Source organism: Gouania willdenowi, chromosome 9 (assembly GCF_900634775.1).
Source record: "Gouania willdenowi chromosome 9, fGouWil2.1, whole genome shotgun sequence".
NCBI classification, from domain to species: Eukaryota; Metazoa; Chordata; class Actinopteri; order Blenniiformes; family Gobiesocidae; genus Gouania; species Gouania willdenowi.
In genome coordinates, this window is record NC_041052.1 from 41859937 (window position 1) to 41887546 (window position 27610).

General features: G+C 33.1%; 1 protein-coding gene across 10 annotated transcripts; it reads left to right on the top strand.

The window, feature by feature from the left end:
• Positions 1-40: 40 nt before the first annotated feature.
• On the top strand, positions 41-27332 carry LOC114469154 (centrosome-associated protein CEP250-like). 10 transcript variants are annotated; one of them, XM_028456368.1, is made up of 27 exons: positions 69-125; positions 1893-1931; positions 2675-2692; positions 2863-2904; positions 5536-5571; positions 9055-9090; positions 9222-9269; positions 10163-10198; positions 10286-10333; positions 10501-10536; positions 10613-10660; positions 11825-11851; positions 11957-12004; positions 14336-14371; positions 14468-14515; positions 15633-15680; positions 15820-15867; positions 18042-18071; positions 18701-18799; positions 23347-23385; positions 23451-23498; positions 23587-23634; positions 24527-24574; positions 24685-24862; positions 24932-25030; positions 26906-26980; positions 27070-27332. In XM_028456368.1, the coding sequence occupies exons 5-27, from the start codon at positions 5546-5548 to the stop codon at positions 27250-27252; spliced, it is 1380 nt and encodes a 459-aa protein (XP_028312169.1). In that variant the 5' UTR covers positions 69-125; positions 1893-1931; positions 2675-2692; positions 2863-2904; positions 5536-5545; the 3' UTR covers positions 27253-27332. The 10 variants fall into 10 exon arrangements, with proteins under 10 accessions (XP_028312167.1, XP_028312173.1, XP_028312170.1 ...); XM_028456367.1 differs by lacking the exon at positions 2863-2904 and having other exon boundaries at positions 70-125; XM_028456366.1 differs by lacking the exons at positions 2675-2692; positions 2863-2904 and having other exon boundaries at positions 41-125.
• The last annotated feature ends 278 nt before the right edge of the window (positions 27333-27610 follow it).

The following is a 27610-nucleotide window of genomic DNA, read 5'->3' on the forward strand; positions in this document are numbered from 1 at the left end:
AGGAGAGGGGCGGGGCTGGAGAAGAGACCGCCCCTTTAATAAACATGACTTTAGCTCCATTTCCTCTGAGGAGACACACGGAGCTGGACTTTACCACAGCAGCTACAAACTGACACAAACTACAGGTACTAAACTCTCATTTTACACGTTGATCAACAGCTTCTTAGACTTTGAACTTTAGATTAAAACTATTGTTTGTTAACTTGGTCTTTATTCGCTAAGCAGTCAGTGTTAAACACTCTAGACTAAATACTGATTTCATACAAAAGCCTGTTGTTGAATAATGAGCTCAATGTTCTAATGAGAACCACTGAACAGGGAACTTTAGTACAGTTGTGCAACACTTCCTGTAAAGCTGTTCTCTGCACATGAAGGAGGCAGCATTGTGTCAAACTAGTGGCCCGTGGGCCAAATCCGGCCCGCAGTAGAAAGACAGGCATTGTAAACCTGAATAAGTCACCAGAACTTTACAAATGAAGGCAAAACTTTGCCTCAATTCCCACAACTTAAAAGGTTGAATGACTTTCTACTTGTACTTTTTTGAGAACAGTTACATTAAAGTGCTACATGATTTAGTTTCGTTTTTAATAATCCATATTTGAATAATAGAACTTGATCATTCTTAGCATGTAATTACTTCATTCTATTAAGTTGTGTTTTTAAGCTATGCGTACTTATAAACAAATATAGTTAAAGTTACTGAAAAAGGAATTACATGTTACACTAACTTGAGATAATTAAATTAAACAATTAATTTATTTAATTACTTTGGGTTTACAGTATGTGTAAATAAAACTCTTGCACATTATCACAGTTTTCCCGTTGCTTACATGTTTTCATGTTGGTTTTTTTATAAAATTTTCCGTTCAGAAAAGGAAATCAAAATCCAAAAAACAATTGGTTATTTAACTTTTATTTTAAATTGAAAAAATCAAATTTCAATTCATAGAAGTGTAAACTTGGGCACAATAATGTTAAAATTACTCGTTGTTCATCATAAAATCACTAGAAAACAAACTGTTCCGTATTTGGCCTCTGAACTAAAATGCATTAAAATTAGGGATGTAACGATTCACTCAACTCCCGATACGATTCGATTCACGATACTGGGTTCACGATTTGATTCTCTCACGATTTATTTTACAAAATGGGACTGTAGACAAAAATTTTTTTTGGGAAAAAAACTAGAAAATACTGTACTATTTTCCTTTTATTTTTCATTGTCAAAAGAATTCCTTGATAAACTATTCAAAACAATGCAATTTAACTAAAAATAAATCTTGAATGAAATAAATAAAGGAATAATACAAATGAAAATGAAGCCTATTAATTTAAATTCTGGTTCTATAATAAACAATGCAAAACTGCATAATAGTTCTTTTTCTTTTAAAAGTGCAACTGAAAATGTATTTTGTGCCTTAACAATTGGACTTTTAAAAAAAAAAAATTGCGTCATATTTGTTTGGACCAGCAGAGGGCGCTGGTAACACAGTGGTCGGTTGGCATGCAGATATCTTGCAGTGAAGAAGAGAAGCTATGCTAGCAGACAGAGCTAATAGAAAAATGTGACTTTTACAGATATTCAAGTAATATTACAGATATTCTTTCGGTGCTGAAGGGGTAAGGAATCATTTATTAACATATTTAAGAGTAGAAGGCGGCCAGAAAGAAACTATAAGCAGACTCCGCCCGCCGCCTACGCTTGTGGATAGCGCCCTCTGCTGGTTAAAAAAAGTACTGCGATTCAATTTTCAGAAAATCGATATCAACCGTGATACCTATGAATCGATTTTTAACTGCCTTACGATTAATCGTTACATCCCTAATTAAAATGTATTAATGTTACTTAAAATGTGTGATGTCAGTGAACTAACGTCTTTTATTTTTCACAGATTGGCTAAAATGGACAAGTTGAAAGCAAACAGGAAAAGGTAAACCTCTTTAATATATATATAAGTTCATACACATGAATGATTTAACTTTAATTATCTATATTAGCTTATAAAAGCTTTCATAGTATGTATATATGCATATATTAACATAAATACTGTAAATAACACTGCTCTAAAGGGAGTGGGATGAAGTAGTACTTTTTAACTCACACCCCCATTCAATTTTCAAAACTCATGTTTCCATTTCATTTTCAACATTACATATTTCATATTTCATTTCCATCATCATTATAATTATTATCATTTTGAACTAAAAATTAACATAATAAAATCCCATATTTTTAATGCTTTCGTTTGTTAATTTTCCTCTCTCTCTCTCTGTCTCTCTCTCAAGTACCCCCTGTAGTGCCATCACGTACCAATAGGAGTACACGTACCCCCATTTGAGAAACACTGATTAATATCTGTGTAAATTTAATCTATATGGAATTTATTACACAAAAAGATGTTTTCACAGCTGGAACGCTGCCATAATATTTATTTATTTAATGCAATTATTAGTTTTATAGTTTTACTTAAAATACTCCATATGTTATGAAAACATCTAAGACGGAAGTTGGTAACGCTTCTAGAAAGTAATGATTTTTAACCTTAGTTTTTAAAGAAATGAAATTAATATGGGAATTAATTAAAATTAATTAGTTGGTGAAAATACTAGTTATTTCTGTCACAGTTTTTTAATTACTTAATTAATGATAAATATATACTTCTTTTCCTTTAAGTGTGTTCAGCTCTTAGAGGTAAGACATTCATTCTATTTCTTTTTATTATTGGGAAATTTTTTGTTTTTTTTAAGAACGCTTTCTTAAATTTAGTGGGACACATGTTGCATATTAATCAAATGTTACAAAAACCACTATAATAATCACCATATTTAGTTATAAATCTAATATCATTCCATGTGTTATAGGAGGGAGTGACTTCTTTATTTTTGCTGTTTATGCTTCAGCAGGTGAGCGCTAATAAACTATTAATATTAGAATTATTCACATTAATAAAGGCAAAAAAACATTAAAAAAGGGAGAATGAAATATTGTGGCAATGTTATGTTAAAGTTTTTACCTGTTTAATATTAAAAGAAAAAAGTCAAGTCACGTTTTTGTGTAATTTTAAAATGTATGGCAGATATTCAGATAATGTTTTACTGTAACATTTATTTTTGGATCACTGTAGGTGTTTATACTGCATTTTATCTTAAATACATTTATTATATTTTGAGAAAGTGAAACTATAGAAATATAATTGTTTATGATTGTGTGTGTGCGGTGTGTTTTAATTTGAAAAATGATTATTATTTAAGCTCTTTAAGCTTTCTTCCTCTTCCTGCACTGTAAATCTATTTTTGTGCAAAATAGATTAAAAAAATTCTATATATATATATATGTATATAATGAGTAATTTTTATTTAATGCAACCCCTTTTTAATTTTATTTTCAGGCGACCACAGATTGGGATCACGACCCCATTGTTGAAAAACCCTGCTCTAAGGATAGTGCCACAATAAAAAGAAATAAATTAAAAAATATAATTTTAGTGAGTGGTGTATTTTTATTTTATTATTACTCGACATTCCAGGCGGCCTTAATTTATTTCCACGACCCCAAGGTAGAAAAGCCCTGTTGGAATGGATTATATAGTTTATAGAAGATAAATTAGTGTGTTTTGTTATATTGAGTTAACGTTTTGACCAAAACAATTTAATGTGACATCTGAGTTTCAGTTCAATTTTAATATAAAATACACATTATATCAGTAATAAATCTGCAGTGTCAGGGTTTTTCTTTTATTATTTATTATGGGTTTTTAAATGTTGTGATAATTCCAGAAAGTAGAGGAAACAGGTCAATGTTTATTAAACAGAAGGAGATACGGGTCGGAGGTGGGTGATGATGGCGTGGGTGATGATGACTGTTCATTGTACTTTTATTTGTATTCATTTTTATTCTGCAATTGTAAAAAGATAAGGGTACGAGTTTGAATATAATTTACAAAAAAACCCAAACGTTCTGATTCTGATAATATTTCAATCTTGGCCTTAATGAAAACATTTAGTAGTTTTAAAAGGTTTTGATTATTCTTTAGTTCATTCTCTATGTTTTAATAATACAATAGCAAAAAAACAAGATTTTTCATTTTGTAAAAAACAAACATTTTCTATAAAATTTGGCGGTTCAATTTATTTAAACAGGAAATACGTTAATTCAGTGATTTTGACCATGAAAATGTTTAAATCATACAGTAAACACATTTTCAGAGCAGTCAAGTGAACAGATTTATTTTCTCTTATAATTAACATTTTACGTGCCATAACAACAGCTGAGGCTCCGCCTCCACTGACCACACATCACTGGTGTTACTTATCAAAGGGTACGGGGCGGAGCTAAGTTATCAGGAACTAACATTCTAAAAACCAACTAACATTGCCGTATTGTTTAATAAAACCTTTCTTTATTGGTCAATATTTGTATAAAGTTATGTCATCTGATATTAATTTAAATCTAAACCATTTCTATTAAATCATTTTGATTCAATGGTTCAAAAAGGTTCTTCTTCACTTGACAGCACCTTTTAAACTGCCATGGTATATTATATTAACTGTTGTTGTCACATGGTTTCAAATTAAAAACATGTTGGAAAAATAAGTTTCTATGCCTCCATGAAACTTGTTTTTCCTACAATATTAAGGATATTTTTATTCTGTATTTTTATTAAGTATAGAATGATGTTTTTGCTTTTTATACATTTATTGTGTGTATGTATTAATTAAAAAAATAATAATTATAAAAAATTGATTGATTGATTGATATATATTTTTATCAGTAAATGTTAATTTTTTCTCTTTTTTTTTAAACAAATTCCTAGACATTTCAGGCGAACCCTACATGGGGTCACGACCCCAAGGTTGAGAAACACTGCTAGGGACACCTATACAGTAGTGCATGTAAAGCCTGGAGGTAGCTTACTGTAACTAAGCCAACAGAACAGCATAATAATATTATTACTACTAATAATAATATACTAATAACAGTAATAATAATATTACTAATAACAATAATAATGATAACAATATTATTATTATTATTATTATTACTACTACTACTACTAATAATAATATTACTACTACTAACAATAATAACATTATAATGATAATAAAATAATATTATCTATGGAGAGGGTGCTGTCTTGTCCTGGAAAATAAAGAGTTTTATGAACATGAATCAATAAAAATCAAATGAGTTGAAATGGTTGAATTTAAACCAAGGGGGTCCTGGAGGGTCTCAGTTCTGCTTGTGTATGATATAAAAAGAGTTCCAATAAATAAACACAAGAATAAACCAACACCAATTTGTTCTTTTTTTTTCTCTTAAATGATCTTTTTTGATTAACTTTGTGATCATGTGTGTCTATGAATATCAAACTAACACTGTAATCTGATTTAATTTAATGTCATAGTTTAACCACTGATTACTGAGTATCAATCATATCAATGATCAATGGTTATTTAATAATATTTATCTATTTATTTGGTTCTACTTTGATCTAAAAAGAGAATTGAAATGATTTTTTTCTGTCTTTTTAACAGTAAAAAAGAAATGGAGGAACAGCTTGACAAGACAAGGTAAATAATCACCGCCAGGTTATCTGTGGAATACATTCTATTCTATTGTACAAGTCACAGAACGACCATTCAGATGTTAGCAATGTATGAACAAATGCTATGTTATGTAAGTATGTAGCCTTTTAAAAATGTTGTATATGTATTTATTTATTCAGTTTATTTCCGACATGGTTACATTCACTTATTTTTACATTTTTTTTTTTTTTTTTTTTTTTTTTGTACATGCCGAAAAAGGAGACGAGAGAAGCAGTTTTCTTATCTAGGTCCCGTCCCCTGTTTTGTACATCGAAAATTTACATCAAAGCTTGTCTCTCTGGTCAAACATTCTTAGGTTGTTCTGAACAGTCCTTTTTTGTGTAGGATCCATTCTCATCTGTAGTCAGTGTTGTCTTTTTTTTTATTTTATTTTTTATTCCTCCTCCTCTATCGTTGTTTGTGTCGGCCTTGTTCCCTGCCAGACTTTGTTTGCGTTCCTCCAGTTCAAGAAAAGTTCATCTTCTTTCGAAGTTGTTCGAAAGGTTTTTCCCTTTTCATCCATGACGTCACCACTCGGGAATGTCTCTTTTGGACACACAAGTTTGCAGCTTGTTTTGTCTCTACATCAAGGTTATTCCAGCTGTTGTTAGTTCTATTGGCAGTGTTGTATTTTCCACTGTTATATTTAACCCTTTCTCGTATAAACACATCACTACGTCTTAGTTCATAAGCAAGGTAGTAATTTAATCCTCAATCACCCCACCACCTAGCAATTGAAATGAATAAATGACAGACCTTTTTTACTCTTGGTTTCCACATTGAATTCAGTGTCAGTAATAATCACAGTCTGAGTTTTGTTTCCAGTGTTTATATAGATTTGGGTCCATGTCCGTGATTACCATCAGTAATGTTATTGTTTAGGTGGATCCTTCGTATTTTCCCAAGTCTTCCATCGTTTTGATGAATATTGGTTTTCCGTTCTCTTCTCCCAGTGGTGTGATATAAATCCTGCAGTTTTTCGTCCACGTCTTTAGAATCTTTCCTCCTTTTTTTATTTGGCGTGCCTTCCATGCAATGCTTGCGTTTTGTTTCGTCAGATTTTCATTGATGTAAACCTTCGTTCCCATCAGTTTATTTCCTTGCTTCAGTAGTTCTCCTTTGAATTTCATATTCGTGAAGGTTATTTTTACAGCTCTGTTATCATTTTTCTTTGGCAGGAGATGGCAGGAGTTGATGTTGTCAGGGTTCAGGACAATGTCCTTCGACTCCAAGTAGTCAATGACCTGTTGTTCAATCGATTTTGTTTCTTCGTCACTCGCGTAACTCCTGGGTTTTATCTTTAGGCCTGTGATGATGACATCTTTCTCTCATCTCCTTGACCTCTTCCAAACCCAGATCAGGTTCTGGAGGGCCTCCATGCAGTTTCTTAACCATTTTTCTTTTCGTCTTGGGCCCAATTTTTCAGGCTGTTCAGCTGTAGCCAGCTGTAGCCAAGGTCGTGTTATCGGAGCGAGTAAAAACACGTCTGCTCTCTCCAAAAGACCAGAGAACAATGTTTTATAATTGTTGTTGGCATTATGCGCCATGCCCAGGGACAACAGTCTGACACATTAATAGAAATGTTCATTAATGTCTCTGTCAAATAAACTAATAAATAAATACCAGAGGTTTTCATGGTGCACTTAGATGTGAAACAAGCAAAACAAAGTTACAATGTCTTTCCTGTTTGTCTAAGTAACTTCAAATGATTTTTGGAAATCACAATGTAACTGTGCACACGTGAGTCTGATCATGTTTAAAGTTTCAGACAGTAGTAAATGATCTGGGTTTTGCAGATTGAGTAGAGTTTGTTTGATTGAGCGCTCACACATTAAATAATTAAAATAACATCCAGGATTTCTATCATGTTATGATTATATTCCTGTGTCATTATTACAGGATGTTATTAGATCGTTACACTGCGTTTTTAACATTTGGAGTGACACATACATTTTATGGTAATCATCTGTGAAACAAACAATTTAACACACATTGAAGAAAAAAAACTACATTTAAGGTGAAAAGGAGTAAAAGAGCTCCACCCCTGTCAATAAACACAAACATTTTAAATTAAAGGTTAACAAATAAACCCTTTGACAATCAGGAGACAAAATGCACAAATAAATGAGGAAATTAATATATTAACAAAATACACAAAAATGAGTATCAAAAAACAATGGGAATATTTAACAAAATATTAATTCAAAAGAAATACAAAACATTCATACACATGCGAATATGAACATGGACTGTAATCATGGTGGCATAGAGTAAAGTGAGAACAGACATGAAGTAATTCGATATAATATAGGAGGACTTATTAATGGATAAGATGTTTTTTATCTGCTTATTAATAGTGCAGCAGATGTATTACATTTTTCAAAAGAATTGTTCACTTTGGTATAAAAGCATGACATTTGGCACAGGTACTCTCTAAGGGATACTATTCTGGAAAAAGCCGTTGCCCACTCAAAAATTCAAGATGGTGGCCATTTTTCAAGATGGCCACCATTGCTATTCAATGGTTATTATATAACCAAAAAATGCTTGGATCGGGTCAAACAAGGTGTCAGCGGAAAGGTGTGGTCCTCCCAAGTCCAAATATGTGCATCCCCCCCGAGTAGAGTCAGGACTGCGCCCCCTAGAGGCAAAACACTCAATCACCTCATAAAACTTGGGAAAAATCCAAAAATGCTCAGATCTGTTTTCGGTTAGAGGCTGAATTGCGCCTGCAGGAGGCTGCGTAAGTTTGGTGTTTTCCTGCACCATGGGTAACCTCGATCAATGAGAAAATTAAATTAATGAAAGGGTAGATATAGAGAACAGTTATTGTCATTACTGTGTCTTGTACAGTATGATTGTATATTTAAAGAAAAAGTTGGGAAAAAAAATAGAAAAGTGACGGAAACATCCTGGTTACTATCCATAAAGTTATGTAAAAACAAATATATCTGATAGATGTTTAGCTTCATAAAATGGTAGAATAAAATAAGTTGTACAAAGTGGAGCTGACGGAGCAAATTTGTCTGAATCTTAAAAACCTTTTCTGATTAATACATAATTTATTGAGACAGGTGGATGTGACCATATTACAATAATTTAGATAGGAAATAAAAATCTGTAGTATGAAGTTAAATGAGCATAATTTTCATCTTTGTAGTTCTTTGCAAACAACGTCTATATGTGATTTGACCAATTAAGTCTTTTGTCAAATAATATTTCCAAAAATGTAATGATATTTACTTGTACAATTTTAGATCCATTTGCTTGCTGTTTTGTTTATTTCTTTGTTAAGTGTTGAAACGATTTATAGATCAAAGATAGTTTATAATTTGCATATTCTATCAAGAGATGAAAGTTATTGTGAGTTTTTAAAAGAGTGGTGTTAGTCCAATGAGTCCAATATTTGATCAAAAAGCAGCGTTTTACAATTAAACATGACGACTTTCTTCTGATTTTTATGAACAGGAAACGAGAGATGGAGGAGGAGCTTACTACGCTGAGGTAAAAGAAAAATAAAAAACATGAATGCAAACTCTGCAGAGGGATATTACTGAAGACCAATCAGATCTCAGAGCTGAGCTACTGTCCTAATGTGTCAATTTGTCTTTAAATCCAATTATTTTGATTTACAGATTGACACTGGAGGAGAAAGACAGAGAAATAAAATCTTTGCAACAAAGGTAAACATATTCACTCACAGTTTTCCTGTTACTTGCACATTTATTTCATCTTAATCACAGTTTTTAAGCAGCTCTAACCTCTGTAATGAACCAGACTCTGGTCTCAAAACACCAACAAATAGATATTCAATTTAAACAATTTCAGATCAGAGCAATGCGGAATCCAAATGAAGGTCAAGGTCACACAAGGCAACACAGTGAAAGAAAATGTCGTTCAATGGTACCAGTCTGAGCACTGTATTCAATGTGTGGCCAAGTTATAGGAAAAAAATATTTATTTCGTTTTGGCTGAGCCTCGTCGTACTGAGAGCGTCTCACTATGTGCACTTTTCTGAGGAGTTCTTGACCTTAAACATGACGTTGAGCGAAGGTCAAGGAAATGATGTTCAATGGTACCAGTGGCCAAGTTATTGGGAAGAAAAAAAAAAATAATAATACATATATATATATATATATATATATATATATATATATATAGGTCGACTGCACATCCTTGACATTGCCCCTATGAGATGACATACGTGTAATTAGTGCTGCATTAATAGACTCGGAAGAGTTCCATGACGAAGGAGTTGCAGAAGAAAAATAATAAGAACTCCAGTTAGCTAACATAACTTGGTGCTAGTACACAAATCACCAAATTAAGGAGGGCAAACTACAAAACTAGTACAAATAAACTATATAGGAAGTTTACAAGTTATGAGAATCACCTACTGTCATCAATAGGCTATGGATAGCCCTTTAAATGAATGGATTCACATGTTCCATATGAAGATCAGCACTTAGACCTGCAGATATTATTATCTATAGAGATAATTATTATTTATGAAGTTATTGTGTGATTATAATGAATCTGAATGAAGCTTCTGTCCTTTCTTATTATTATTTATCAGTAAAGGAACATTGGAGGAACAGCTCAAATTGACGAGGTAAACACATTAAACATTAATGTGAAACTAATACAAGATACATGAAGCACTGTAATGCATTTGTATTCTATATGTTTCATTCTACAGATCATCTTTGGAGCATAAAGATGAGGAACTACAGTGTGCTAATAAAAGGTAGAGTTTAATCTCAACATTGACCTTTAGAAACAAGAGATTTAAGGCTGTTTGATGCTCTTCTGTGGGATTCCTGTGAGAAAATACCACTACTGTAGAGTGTATTATATTTATGAAGTTATGATGTGATTATAATGAATTGGTCCTTTCTTATGATTATTCATCAGTAAAGGAGAATTGGAGGAACAGCTCAACTTCAAAAGGTTAGTGTGAAAGTGATATAAGATACGTTAAAAACTGTAATGTATTTATTATTCCATATGTTTTATTATTCTACAGATCAGCTTTGAACCAAAGAGAGTATGAACTACAGTGTGCTAATAAAAGGTAGAGTTTAATCCCAACATTGACTTATTTAGGCTTTAATGTTTGTACAGTACCAGGCAGGGTTGGTGTCAATTACATTTTTCAAGTACAATTACCTCTTCAATTATCCATGGTCAATTACAACTCAATTACGATTACATTAACTGGCATTTTTTCCAATCACAATTAAAGTCAATTACGATTATGTTTTCAGTTACTTAAATTCAATCACAATTAATCACAATTACTGAGCCTTTAATAAATAAGCCCATAAAATGTAACCTTATTTTGAAAATCCTCAGAAGAAGTGACTTGATCTGAAAACATATTTTAATAATTGTTACTTTAACTACGTATGTGTAAGACATAGAAGTGTATCATGGTTCCACAGGTTTTGCACTTAATTAAATTGTAATTGACCATTTTTATAGAATTTCAATGACAATTAAAATTACAAAGTCAACTAGAATATTTGCATTTCCTGAAGAAAATGCAGGTGAGGATGCAGGTGTTGGTCCACGTCGCACTGCATTAGTTTAGCATTAGCTAGCATTAGCATGCATTAGTATAAGCTAGCATTAGCTTGCATAATCATTAGCATTATCTAGCATTAGCATTAACTAACATTGACTTTAGTATTTGCATAGCATTAGCATTAATCTAACATTAGCATTATCCTAGCAATAACATTAAACTAGCATTATCATTAACCTAGTGTTAGCATTAGCCTAGCATTAGTATAGCATAGCATTAACCTAACATTAGCATTATCCTATCAATAACATTAACCTAGCATTATCATTAACCTAGTGTTAGCATTAGCCTAGCATTAAAATAGCATTAGCATTAGTTTAGCATTAACATTAACTTAGCATTACCACTAACCAAGCATTACCACTAACCTAGCATTAACTAAACATTAACCTAGCAATAGCACTAACCTAGCATTAACTAAACATTAACCTAGCATTAACTAAACATGGACAATAAGGTTGAAATGCCTCCTGTATCCTCACTATTTATCTGAACTCAATTACAATTAAATTACGATTACAACAGAAACTGTTGACCACAACCCATTTGAGAATTCCTGTGAGAAGACCATTATTACAGCGTGAATAATATTTATAAAGTTATTGTGATGTGATTATCATTAATCTGTTCTTTCTTATGATTATTTATCAGTAAAGGAGAATTTGAGGAACAGCTCAGGTAAATACATTAAACATTACTGTGAAACTGATACAAGATACAAGAAACTGCAATATATTTATATTCTACATGTTTTATTATTCTACATGTTTTATTATTCCTCAGATCAGCTTTGAGACAAAGAGAGTATGAACTACAGTGTGCTATCAAAAGGTAGAGTTTAATCCCAACAATGACCTTTAGAAACTATATCATATTTAGAATGTTTGCACAGTACCAGGCAGGGTTGGTGTCAATTACATTTTTCAATTACAGTTACCTCTTCAATTATCTATGTTTGATTACATTGACCGGCATTTTTTTCTAAATCACAATTAAAGTAAATTAGAATGATCTTCTCATTTGCTAAAATTATATTACAATTAACCACAATTATTGATCCTTTAATAAATAAGCCCATAAAACGTAACCTTCCTCAGAAGAAGTGACAGGCAAACTTGATCTGAATCATATTTTAATAATTGTTACTGAAACTACGTATGTGTAAGACATATAATTGTAACATGATTCTACAGGTTTCACGTTTAATTAAATTATAATTGACAATTTTTATAGAATTGATTACAATTTCAGAGTCAACTAGAATATTTACATTTCCTGAAGAAAATGCAAGTGTGGATGCACGTGCTGGCCCGCATTGCACTGCATTAGCCTAGCATTAGCCAGCATTAGCATGCATTAGTATTAGCTAGCATTAGAATTACCTTGGATTATCATTAGCATTATCTTGCATTATCATTAGCATTATCTAGTAATAGCATTGACTTTAGCATTAGCATAACATTAGCATAACATTGGCATTATCCTAGCATTAACCTAGCATTAACAATAACCTAGCATTAACATTAACCTTGTGTTAGCATTAGCCTAGCATTAGTATAGCATTAGCACTAACCTAACATTAGCATTAATTTAGCAATAACATTAACCTAGCATTAGCATGTACCTAGTGTTAGCACTCGCCTAGCAATGACATTAACTTAGCAATGGCATTAATCTAGCATTAGTATACCATTGGCATTAACTTAACATTAGCATTAGCATTAACTTAGCTTTAGCCTTGGATTAGCATTAACTTAGTTTTAGCATCAGCCTAGCATTACTACTAACCCAGCAATATCATTAACCAAGCATTACCACTAACCCAATAATTAGCACTAACCTATTATTAGCATTAACCTAACATTAGCAGTAACTAAACGTTGACTTATAATTAGCATTAACCTAGCATTAGCACTAACCTAGCATTAACTAAACATGAACCTATTATTTGCACTAACCTAGCATTAATTAAACATTAGCCTATTATAATATTAACCTAGCATTAGCACGAGCAGTAACTAAACATTAACCTATTATTAGCATTAGCCTAGAATTAGCACTAACTTAGCATAAACTAAACATTAACATATTATTAGCATTAACCTAGAATTAGCACTAGCAGTAACAAAACATTTACCTATTATTAACATTAGCCTAGAATTAGCACTAACCTAGCATTAACTAAACATTAACCTATAATTAGCATTAACCTAGCATTAGCACTAGCAGTAACTAAACATTTACCTATTATTAGCATTATCCTAGAATTAGTACTAACCAAGAATTAACTAAACATTAACCTAGCATTAGCACTAACCTAGCATTAACTAAACATTAACCTATTGTTAGCACTAACCTAGCGTTACCTAAACATTAACCTAGCATTAGCAATAACTTAGCATTAACTAAACATTAACCTATTATTAGCATTAACCTAGCATTAGCACTAGCAGTAATTAAACATTAACCTATTATTAGCATTAGCCTAGAATTAGCACGAACCTAGCATTAACTAAACATTAATCTATTCTTAGCATTAACCTAGCATTAATACTAACAGTAACTAAACGTTTACCTATTATTAGCATTAACCAAACATTAGCACTAACCTAGCAGTAACTAAACATTGACTTATAATTAGCATTAACCTAGCTTTCGCCCTAACCTAGCATTAAGTAAACATTAACCTATTATTAGCATTAACCTAGCATTAGCACTAGCAGTAACTAAACATTGACCTATTATTAGCATTAGCTTAAAATTAGCACTAACCTAGCATTAACTAAACATTAACCTATTATTGGCATTAACCTAGCATTAGCACTAGCAGTAAATAAACATTAGCCTATTATTAGCATTAGCCTAGAATTAGCACTAACCTAGCATTAACTAAACATGAATCTATTCTTAGCACTAACCTAGCATTAACTAAACATTAACCTTGCATTAGCTAAACATGGACAATGAGGTTGAAATGCCTCCTGTATCCTCACTAATTATCTGAACTCAATTACAATTCAATTACGATTACAACAGAAACTGTTGACCACAACCCATTTGGGGATTCCTGTGAGAAGATCATTATTACAGTGTGAATAATATCTATAAAGTTATTGTGATGTGATTATCATTAATCTATTCTTTCTTATGATTATTTATCAGTAAAGGAGAATTTGAGGAACAGCTCAACTTCACAAGGTAAACACATTAAACATTAGTGTGAAACTGATACAAGATATATTTATATATTTATATTCTACGTTTTATTATTCTACATGTTTTATTATTCTACAGATCAGTTTTGCAACAAAGAGAGCATGAACTACGGTGTGCTAATAAAAGGTAGAGTTTAATCCCCCATTGTTGTAAACACTGTATGTACTATATTTTTTGCGGCAGCTTTTCAGCCTGATGTACTTTTTCACATTCTATCTTTGTTTCTTAATTTATTCTACTAATAATTCTTGTTGTTTGCACTGATTGAAGGACTTCTGTAATGTTGTACTTGTTGCAATGATAAATAAAGTTATATTCATTTCATTTACCATTAGAAACAAAGTTAGGCTCTAATGCAGAGTTCGGCAACTATTATCACCACAAAATTGTGTTTATTTGATCAGAGGGTCACGTGATCAACATTCACGACTCAGCATTTAGAATATAGAGTGACCTGAGCATTAATACAGGAAAGAACAGAGTTTTTATAGTCATTTTGTGTGTTTTTCTGTCATTCTGTGTGTGTTTGTTGTTGTTTTGCTCATTGTGAAGCATTTTGTGCATTTCTGTAGTCCTTTTGTGTATTTTTCCTGTAAAACATATGTTTTTGGAGTCATATTGTGTATTTGTATCATTTTGAGTTTTTTTAGTAGTAATTTTTTTGTATTTCTGTTGTCGTTTTTCTTTTTTTGTTAGTGCTGTGTGTTTAATTATTTTCTGTTTTTCTCTTGTCTTTTACTGTATTTTCCTGCACTGTTGTAATTTTTTGTGTTTTTTTTAAATCTATTTTTGCTCTTGTTTTGTGTATTTTTCTCTCATTTTGTATTTTTACTTTGGGGCCGCATAAAATTAGACTGAGGGCCGGAAGTGGCCCTCGGGCCACCAGTTGCATATTTGTGCTCTAATGGATGCACAACGTTTGTACTTTCATTTTCACTTTTGTGTTAAAAAGTTCACTGTTGCGATTGTGAAAAGGAATCGTAATAAGTTTTAATAATTTTCTTTTATTATAAACTTTTCTTTACACAACCTTTTAATGTAAAGCAGTCTTAACAGTAGCTCATTGAATTTTCTGTTCTTTTTCAAAATAAAACACACGGGTCAATACTCTGATACTAGTGCTTCCTTGTATTTGGTAGAAATAATAAAAAACTTTGTCCTTCTATACATAAATAATGAGTTTTGTTTACAGTGACTATGATGACGCTTAATTTTTTACAGAATTGTTTGATATTTCACACAGAATTCAAGATATGGACGAAAATTACATGCAGCAATTTCAGGCGATGAGGTAATGTTTTTAATCTGTCTTAGAATGGATGTAATAATGACTATAAATGAGTGTAAATGATTGTTTTAGTGGATAATGATGATAATAATGATGGTTTTTAATTGAGGTTGTGATTGTGCTCTCACTCACTATTTCTCAGCTCTGCTATGAACCAAAGAATCAAAGAGATAGAGTCACAAAAACAAAGGTACTGAAGATACGATTAAAGAACGTTTTATTTTCTAGAGAGGCCATCAGACCTCATCTGATTTCCTGTTGATCATTTCTTCTTCTCTGTCTTTTTAAATATTTTTTTTGCATTATTATTAATAATTATTATGTATTGTTTTGTTACTCCTGTAAAAATGTACTTATATATATATATATATATACAGTATATATATATATATACACACACACACACACACACATAAGAGGGATGCTGAATGTGATCAGAAAATATGTAAATTGGCAGAGCTTTGTTATTGGCTTATTTTTTTATTATTTTCTTGGTAGTTTCGTGGTATATAGAAAAATAAATACAATATCTGTAGGTGGCAAAAGTACTAGTCTCTAGTACTCAAGTAAAAGTATAAATAAATAAAAAATTATCTGGTAAAATTATTGAAGTTCTCTCCTACTTGAGTAAAAGTAAAAAAGTACTAAATGTACTTAAATAAAACAATAATAAGTAAAACAATGTTCCTTCAATAATAAGATGGTTTTTAAACCAGCAAAATGAGTTTAACATGTTTAAGAACTTGTAGAAAACTAGTACATGGCAATAAATTCAATCTGTTACCTTTGAACACCTGGAGAATTCAGCACAAAAAAAAATATGCAAATACTCAGTTTAACATTTTTTAAAACTTTAAAATATTAACTATAAAACTAAGGGACCTGTACAACAGAAAAAAGCTCAAACTACCAACATTTTTCATATCGTCTAAAGAGAATCATGTTCTCCATGTGGAACGGAGACGTGACCTTTGTGGTCGCCTCCAGTTTCGCGGTTGTTGGTTTGCATCTTTTTTACGTTGTTACGTCATCTTTGAAAAAGTAACAAGCTCATTTTTAAAATGTAAGGAGTAGGAAGTACAGATCTTTGTTTAAAAAAGTAAGGAGTATAAGTAAAAAGTCACCAAAAATAAATAAAACTCAAGTAAAGTACAGATACCAGAAAAAAACTATTAAGAAGTTTTATGACAGTTACCAGTTTATGACGTCACATGGTGACAAAGCACTAATAAACTGTTACTGGGTCACTATTGCAGCTAAATACCTGTTCTACTTCTGCTTTTTACCTGGTTGATATTCTGTGTACCACGGTTGTGTGAGAGTTACATTAAGTTATTGAAAAGAAGACGAACAATTAATTTTTTCTTTCAAGATTTTACTGAAAGATTTGAAGTCGTCAGCTGTGAACTATGGTTTTGGTCTTTTAACACAGCAAAAAAAATGCTCATCATCAATCATTAGTTCTTTCTATAGCTATCGTAAAGTGTAGCTGTAGTGCAAATTTAAATGACAAAAACTGTTTAATGTATTACCAATAAACATGTGTGCACCTTTTTATAAAAAAAAAAGCTGCTTGACGAGCACACACCCAGTGCTCCAGCAGCAACACACACAAATATCCATCCACCCATTTTCTGAGTCGCTTTGTCAGCACACACAAAAACACGTCACATTTCCTCACTCCCCTTCATATTTCTCCCACATCATTCATTTATTTCATTCATCTCTGTTTTCCAAACTGTTCACATGATCAGCGATAGCTGCACATTTCACTGCCCTGTTTTATCTGCGTATATATTCTCATATCTTCAAATATTACACATCCTTACCAGTATTTTATCGATGATATGACGGCTCTGAGCGCTGACAGGTGGAGACGGGGCGGAGTCATCTCTGTTAGCCCGTTAGGCTAATTGTGACGCTGAGTGGGTGCAGGGAGGTTCACAAGAAGCAGGAAGTTGGTGAGAAAAGTGATATTTAATCCTCTCCTAACATACAACCTTTATCACTGAGGGAGGGGCTACACACGGCTGCTGAAAAACTATACTTCACACAATAGAAACACACCTGGTACGCCTCTACCTCCCACAATGCACCATTTATTTAAAGCAACAGGCAGTGCAATCAATGAACGTGCATCATATCTTGATCAAAATGGTGACTCCATAATTTATGTCCCAAGGTATACAATCATTCTAAAATGTCCTTTTAATGTGTTAAAAAAAAAGAAGGTGCACATGTTTTATTTATTGGTAATACATTAAACACATTTTTTGTTAAATACATTTTCACTACAGGTACAATTTAGGATATTAAATGAGTATGACTGAGCTGGACTATTTCCTCTTTGATATCTTTCAACAGCAATCATATGGACAAGGAAACAGAGAAGAGGTAAACATGCCTCTCTATGTGTCTGTCTATGTCTGTATGTGTCTGTCTATCTCTATGTGTCTGTCTATCTCTCTATGTGTCTGTCTATCTCTATGTGTCTGTCTATCTCTATGTGTCTGTCTATCTCTATGTGTCTGTCTATCTCTCTATGTGTCTGTCTATGTCTGTATGTGTCTGTCTATCTCTATGTGTCTGTCTATCTCTCTATGTGTCTGTCTATGTCTGTATGTGTCTGTCTATCTCTATGTGTCTGTCTATCTCTCTATGTGTCTGTCTATGTCTGTATGTGTCTGTCTATCTCTATGTGTCTGTCTATCTCTCTATGTGTCTGTCTATGTCTGTATGTTTCCAATAACACATGTTCCTGTTGGGTTTCGTGGTTTTCTGAAGCTATAGTAAACTTCTGAGGCTACAAACTCCTCCCTCACTTCCTTTCTTTTCTTTTCCTGAGAACAAAACAACAAAAGCACTTTCTCACCTATTATATTTCAACCTTCAGTAGTCAGATATTAAATTGAATTGTGAATTAAATTAAACTAAATGAATAGAATAGAAACCAGGCCAAGTGTTTCAGGATTAAAATCTCTTTTTGGGCCCTTTGTTTCTTTTTATCTCCTTTGCCAAATCAGCTCCACACTAACTCTAACCCAAACCATCATCCAGAAAGTCTTTTCAGTCTTCCTCTCCATGACTACAAGTTGGATCTGGACACAATGTCACAGAGACAGGTATATGATATATATCTGATATATATCTGTGTGACAGGTTTCATTCATGGAAAATTACACCAACCACATCTTTTAAAAGAGAGTCTGTACTGTAAATGTCATCCTAACGTACTACTCACACTAACGTACTACTCATCCTAACGTACTACTCACACTAACGTACTACTCATACTAACGTACTACTCACACTAACGTACTACTCATTATAGCGTACTACTCATACTAACGTACTACTCATACTAACGTACTACTCATACTAACATACTACTCATACTAACGTACTACTCACACTAACGTACTACTCATCCTAACGTACTACTCATATTAACGTACTACTCATACTAACGTACTACTCATATTAACGTACTACTAATACTAACGTACTACTCACACTAACGTACTACTCACACTAACGTACTACTCATATTAACGTACTACTAATACTAACGTACTACTCATACTAACGTACTACTCATACTAACGTACTACTCATACTAACGTACTACTCACACTAACGTACTACTCACACTAACGTACTACTCACACTAATGTACTACTCATACTAACGTACTACTCACACTAACGTACTACTCACACTAATGTACTACTCACATTAACGTACTACTCACACTAACGTACTACTCATACTAACGTACTACTCATACTAACGTACTACTCATTTTAACGTACTACTAATACCAACGTACTACTCATACTAACGTACTACTCACACTAATGTACTACTCATATTAACGTACTACTCATACTAACGTACTACTCATACTAACATACTACTCACACTAACGTACTACTCACACTAATGTACTACTCATACTAACGTACTACTCATTATAACGTACTACTCACACTAACGTACTACTCACACTAACGTACTACTCATACTAACGTACTACTCATATTAACGTACTACTCACACTAACGTACTACTCATATTAACGTACTACTAATACCAACGTACTACTCATACTAACGTACTACTCACACTAATGTACTACTCATATTAACGTACTACTAATACCAACGTACTACTCACACTAACGTACTACTCACACTAATGTACTACTCACATTAACGTACTACTCATACTAACGTACTACTCATATTAACGTACTACTCACGCTAACGTACTACTCACGCTAACGTACTACTCATGCTAACGTACTACTCATATTAGCGTACTACTCATATTAACGTACTACTCACACTAACGTACTACTCACACTAACGTACTACTCATACTAACGTACTACTCACATTAACGTACTACTCATACTAACGTACTACTCATATTAACGTACTACTCACACTAACTTCCTACTCACGCTAACGTACTACTCATGCTAACGTACTACTCATATTAGCGTACTACTCATATTAACGTACTACTCACACTAACGTACTACTCACACTAACGTACTACTCATACTAACGTACTACTCATACTAACGTACTACTCATGCTAACGTACTACTCATACTAACGTATTACTCATACTAACGTACTACTCATACTAACGTACTACTCATGCTAACGTACTACTCATATTAGCGTACTACTCATATTAACGTACTACTCACACTAACGTACTACTCACACTAACGTACTACTCACACTAACGTACTACTCATCCTAACGTACTACTCATATTAACGTACTACTCATACTAACGTACTACTCATATTAACGTACTACTAATACTAACGTACTACTCACACTAACGTACTACTCACACTAACGTACTACTCATATTAACGTACTACTAATACTAACGTACTACTCATACTAACGTACTACTCATACTAACGTACGACTCACACTAACGTACTACTCACACTAACGTACTACTCACACTAATGTACTACTCACACTAACGTACTACTCATACTAACGTACTACTCACACTAACGTACTACTCACACTAATGTACTACTCACATTAACGTACTACTCACACTAACGTACTACTCATACTAACGTACTACTCATATTAACGTACTACTAATACCAACGTACTACTCATACTAACGTACTACTCACACTAATGTACTACTCATATTAACGTACTACTCATACTAACGTACTACTCATACTAACATACTACTCACACTAACGTACTACTCACACTAATGTACTACTCACACTAACGTACTACTCATTATAACGTACTACTCACACTAACGTACTACTCATACTAACGTACTACTCATATTAACGTACTACTCATATTAACGTACTACTCACACTAACGTACTACTCACATTAACGTACTACTAATACCAACGTACTACTCATACTAACGTACTACTCACACTAATGTACTACTCATATTAACGTACTACTAATACCAACGTACTACTCACACTAACGTACTACTCACACTAATGTACTACTCACATTAACGTACTACTCATACTAACGTACTACTCATATTAACGTACTACTCACACTAACGTACTACTCACGCTAACGTACTACTCATGCTAACGTACTACTCATATTAGCGTACTACTCATATTAACGTACTACTCACACTAACGTACTACTCACACTAACGTACTACTCATACTAACGTACTACTCACATTAACGTACTACTCATACTAACGTACTACTCATATTAACGTACTACTCACACTAACTTCCTACTCACGCTAACGTACTACTCATGCTAACGTACTACTCATATTAGCGTACTACTCATATTAACGTACTACTCACACTAACGTACTACTCACACTAACGTACTACTCATACTAACGTACTACTCATACTAACGTACTACTCATGCTAACGTACTACTCATACTAACGTATTACTCATACTAACGTACTACTCATACTAACGTACTACTCATGCTAACGTACTACTCATCCTAAGTGTGATGTCTAAATGAGTATGTAGTGCGTTCACATCAGATAGTATGAATTGATTGAGTAGGTGAGAAATATTAGGATGTATACTATATGGGGACATTTTTTAAGTATGCACGGTGGGCAGAGTAGTCATACTCAACCCTCCCATGATGCATTATGAGCAGAATGTAAAATAGTCCTGGGACCAGCTTCAAGATAAAAATCAAACATCCCCTCTTCAAAATAAAAGCATCTCTTCTTGTCTTTCATTAGTTTTTTTTTTTTTTAACTCTTTTGTAAATAGGGCTCTTATTTTGAAGTTAACATGAAGTTTAGTCAGTAGACCAATGGAGGGTCTCTGAAAATGTGTGAAATATGTGAATGAATTGTCTAATCATAATATAGTATATACTAGACAGTATATACTATAGTAGACAGTATATACTATAGTATATACTATAGTAGACAGTATATACTCATTGTTGAGTTCGTAGTGGATAGTACAGTGTGCCATTTTCCAAAATGGCACACTGTACTTTACACTATGACTAGTGTACCCACCATGCATACTTGAACAATGTCCCCATATAGTATACAACCAGGTATTTCTCACATACTCCATTTTTTCATACTAGCTAATGTAAATCTACTACATAGTACATTAGTATGACATTTCAAGCACAGCTGTTCTTCTTAATATACAGAAATAAAAATGTCTGTCAGTCAGATTTTTCTTTGATGCCGTTGTCCTGTTCCGACTTGTCCTGTGACTCAGAGGTTTTATTCTGACTGGTTTAACCAGCTGAGCTCCTCCCCTAGTGTCTTTATATGAAACTATTCTAGCGCGTTGACATACCTGCACAAAGGATCACCTGGTAGTACGTTCTACTGCACATTGATCTGTTTCTGCACTAGTGTCTTTATCAAAACATCACATTTCACCATTTTTTAGCATGTGTGCAGACAGTATGTCATCTAAGGTTAACACTCTGAGAATATTTATGCAACATTAATGCTGTTCAATGCTGGATACAAGGGAAAGGGAGTTAAGGAGGGTAATCAATGCAGGTGAATTAGGACATAGACATATTAGGGCCACATTAGAAATGAACAAAAATCTGGGTACTGCGAGATTAAAGTTGTAATATTTCTAGAATAAAGTCATAATTCTATCAGAATTAAGTCATAATTTATTAAAGTCGTACATTTATTAGTAATATTTTGAGAATAAAGTCATAATTTTATGAGAATAAAGTTGCAATTTTATGTGATTAAAGTTGTAATTATATTAAAATCATAATTTTATGAGACTTAAGCTATATGTTAATAAATACAGCGCTCAGAATTCCCTGTTGAAGTGAACGCAACTAACGTTGATAGTCCTGAAGTCGACCACTTCCTGCCACTTCCTCCTCCACAATAAAAGAGGCTGTTTGTTCCAAATCAGTCTGGTTCTTTGGTCGGAACAAATGCAAACTCATGAAATTATGATTTATTCTCAAAATATTATGATTATTCTTGGAATATTACAACATTAATCTCATAGTGCCCAGATTTTTACATTTTAATGTGGCCCTAATTTGCCATCATATGAAATCATCGCACATGGTTCCCATAATGTTTCATAGTACTGTACCTAGAGAAAACACTAATGAAACCGTTCTATATATTTTCAGAATTAAACAGGTGGAAAACCATTGGCAGAACCAGCTGAGGTAAATATTAGTTATCTGAGTACACGTGTTTCCTCCTCAGTAACACAAACATTTGACCTCCACAGGGCCGTTCAGGAACAAAGATGCAAAGAAAAAGACGACCACCATATCAGGTGATGAGTATCAGCCATTAATAACTGCTGAGTCACATGACATCACAATAACACAACGAAACACATCAAACTGTGATCTATTCCACAGACTGATGGAGATGGAAAAACACTTCAATGAAAAACTTCAAGAAAAAAGGTAAAGTGTCCAATCACACGTGAGTAATGAAACACGTGGGTTATAGAACACAGTAGTTCCTCAGGGCTCTATTTTGGGCCCCCTACTCTTCAACAGTCACATGTTCCCATTGACTCAGACACTAAAAAAACAATGAAATGAGCTATAATTATGCCTGTTTACATAATTATATCTCCAGGTGTCGATAGACCACTACAAACCCTGATAACTTGCATTGATTAAATTAATAATTGGATGTGTTTTCTTCAGTTAAACAAAGAGGAAACAGAAAATTGTAGTGTTTGAAGCCAAAGAAGAAAGAATGAAAGTAGAGTCACAAAGAAAGTGGATCATATATACAGTAACTCTACTTCTTATATATTTACACTGGATTCCAATCAATCAGAGAATCAACTATAAAATACTGCTACTGGTTTATAAAGCGTTACATGGTACAGGACCAAAATACAAACAAACCTTCTTTATGTTCCCAGAACAAAAACAAAACACGGAGAAGCAGCGTTTTGGTTGCTATGACAATCTATGGACACCAAAAAACGACAAAGCATAAGCAGATTGGTGCAGAATGCTAATTTAAGTATATGTGTATATACATATATATATATATATACTGTATTTTTATACTTCTACACTTCTTCTTGTACCGCCACCTTATTTCAAGCTGTTTTCTCAGTAAAATATGAGTTTTCACTGTGATTTTAACCATTTAGCTAATGTCAGAATACACACGGTACTAACTGAAGATTAAACTTTGGTTAATTGTGAGTGTAGCTCTTGTTTGTGTATGTCCCCTCCCCCCTCTCGCTCTCTCTCTATATATATATATATATATATATATATATATATGTGTGTGTGTGTGTGTGATTGATGTGTTTTATTTTCTAATCTCTAGATGTGCTCTGAATCAAAAACAAGAAGAGCTGCAGTCCTTTAAAGATCGGTAAAGTCCCTCAGTTGAATTATATGAAAAATAATAATGATAATAATCATCCTGTCTAATGACTCAAAGTACCATAAGTATTAATAACGTTCCTGTTTTCTTTCCCGTAGAGTGGCAAACGATGTGGCTCTTTCTATACAGACGGGGAACACAGAGAGCATGAACAACCCAGTGGGTAAATTCAGACTAAAGGAAATGTACGATGATCTCATCCGACAGTGGCCCAAGATTAAAAACAGTCTGAAGTCAGGAAAAGACACTCCGCCTTCAGTCAAAGCTATGATTCAGGTACGTCATGTTTCACTCAGCTTAGTGTGAGGTGTTCTTCTGTACCCTGACTTTCCTCTGGGGTCACAGAAAACCTTTGAAGAAACATCTGATGCAATGGAGCAGAAGAAGAAACAGATCGATGAGGTGTTTGGATTGAATGACGGAGTAGAACCAACTCCTCAGAGGGTAAGAACACCATCAGCAGTGTCATAAGGTGCATTTCCATGTGCAAAATCTAAATAGCGCAAGAAAAACTAGTAATGGAAAGAAAAAAGTTTTTTCCTCTTTTATGAAGAGGTTTTTCAGACGTTTTGATATTGAAATGTGTCGCTAAAGTGCACCTGGTCACATGACCACTACTGTATGAGTAAACATGACGGGGTACGTGTGGACAGCATTTCTTAGCATTGGACTTAATAATGATTAGTGCTACATTAGACGTGAAACAACAAAGGAATACAGAATGTTCTAAGGAGGTTCTGAGCGTCCGTCCTCCTGCAGCGAAGACTCGTGGGATCAGATTTCACAACAGTTGCGAGGCTCCTCCCCCAAAACAGCCTTCAATGGAAACATGTTCAAAGACATTTAGAGATATCGCTTTTATTTTGCAAAAATCTGTAATTGAAGCACAACCAGAGACAGTCAGCTGTGAGAGCAGAGAGGAGACCCCCCCCCCCGGGCCCCCCACCTCTGTGGATGTGTGCAAATAAAGATACATTAACACGTGATATTCATATAAATACACAATAAAAAAAACACCATGTGATATCTGCTCATTATAATCAATCAAACAAATCAAATTTATTTATAAAACATCTTTCTAACAAATTCAATTGTAGATGAAAATGCTTCACAGAAATGTGCTTATGTGGTTGACCAAAGTTAAAAATGATAAAAAGGTTTAGAGACTAATGCACACAGAAGTAATTTAATAATGTAAAAATATTGAGCATAAAAAAAAAACAAGAAAAGACATAAAAGCCAGACTGAATAAATAAGTTTCTATAGATTGTGATACGCTCAGCTCCTCTCAGACCCCAGGGATGTCCGAAGTTGACTTATAAGTGATTCGTGTTTGGCCAGCTGCCCATATTTGACATTGTTATTTTTATTTTTTGATATTTTTCAAATTATAAAAATGAATGTAATACAATACAGTGATTTATAAGAAAAAAAATCTAAATCTGATGTCGAATTATATGATTTTTCTTGAGTTTTAAAGGATGGTTCAAGACGGTGGACAATGTAGTGTTTGGATAATGTAGGCGGGGCATGTTGTGTCCCATTTTGTTGAATTTATATTGCACTGTGTCTTTGAAGACGTTTAGATGTTTCATTTTATGCCAAGAAATGTTCAATTTCAAACTACTGTAAGTGTTTATTTTGTACAGTGATGTTATTGGTAGATTTAAGTTCATGCCCTGGAACATGAATGTTTAGTTTAACCCTCCACTGCTATTCATTTTTGGCCCTTTAATGACAATCATTTGTGCACCCCTGCTCTACAGGTTGTTCCACTGCGTTGGAGAATATAAAAAACTGAAAGTTAACCATTTAGTGCTTTATGAACTAATAAAATAATATTAAAATCAATATGAAAAATAACAGACAACCAGTGCAGTGATTTTTAAATATCAGTAATATGTGCTGTCCTTCTGGTATTAGTCAAAACTCTTACTGATAAACTAGATTTATGAACATCAAATCACTCAATAACAGCTTTTAGATCAAATCTGACACTGTTAACCTTCAACAATAGAGAACAAAATTGAATTATAAACATTTATTATTATTATTAATATATTTATGAAATGATATAAAAAATATATTGTATATTTAACAGAATAAAGTTCAATTATAAATGTAATCATATTTAATGTTTTTTTACCTTTATCCCCACCACAACATGTAATATTTTCATTTGATTCTTATTTATTTATTTATTTTACATTTTTTATTGGTGGTTTCTGTGCCTTGGGGTTTATTTCAATAAAAAGATGAACCTTGGCTAAAAAAAGGTAGAAAAATACTGACTTAAACTGGTCTACGCTGTTGTTTCAGCTCGAGGAATACAAACTATCAACGATCCACTATCTTCAACTAAACCTCTACTATCATAGGAAAGCTGGATCAATGGTGGGTTTAAAGTCATTATTATGAAATATATTTAATATGAACAAATCACAGAGACATTTAGTTTTGATTGACGTGTTTCTTTTCTTCAGCCGTGCTTTGAGGACCCTCAGGATGTGATGGATTATGTGCGTTCCCAGTGTTCCTGGTTGGGTAGTTTAATGGCTTTAAACAATCCTCCTCTTCAGCCCGACTGGGACAACCACGACCCCGGGATGAACGCCTGGGACATTTTCCCACGGAAACTCAGGTCTTCCTCATTCACAGTCCTGTAGAGCAGGTGTTCTCAACCTTGGGTTCTCAACCTTGGGGTCACCAGATGCCTTCAAGAAATAAAGAATATTTTTTGGAACAATTTGAACCCATTTTTTCGTATTTTTACACTTTTTCTGCAACGACACCAAACTTGCTTTATTTTATCCTATTTTTGTCACTTTTTCTTGCCATATTTTTGCTCTTTTTAATGCATTTTGCAACAATACTCCCATTTCTGACACTTCTACATTAAATTTCAATGCCTTTTTCACAAGTTTTTTGTTTTCCACTTTCAAGACGTTTTCAGCACTTTTTATGAACCCTTTCCACCACATATCACATACTGTATAGTATGTTGTAATATTTCATGGATATTTT

What these genes read in the sequence shown, in the direction of transcription:
- LOC114469154 (XM_028456366.1), top strand. Translation starts at nt 1,903, where the DNA reads ATGGACAAGTTGAAAGCAAACAGGAAAAG. An exon ending in GACAAGGAAACAGAGAAGAG is followed by an intron (nt 18,072 to 18,700) that starts GTAAACATGCCT and finishes TTGCCAAATCAG; the next exon opens with CTCCACACTAACTCTAACCC. An exon ending in AAAGACGACCACCATATCAG is followed by an intron (nt 23,499 to 23,586) that starts GTGATGAGTATC and finishes TCTATTCCACAG; the next exon opens with ACTGATGGAGATGGAAAAAC.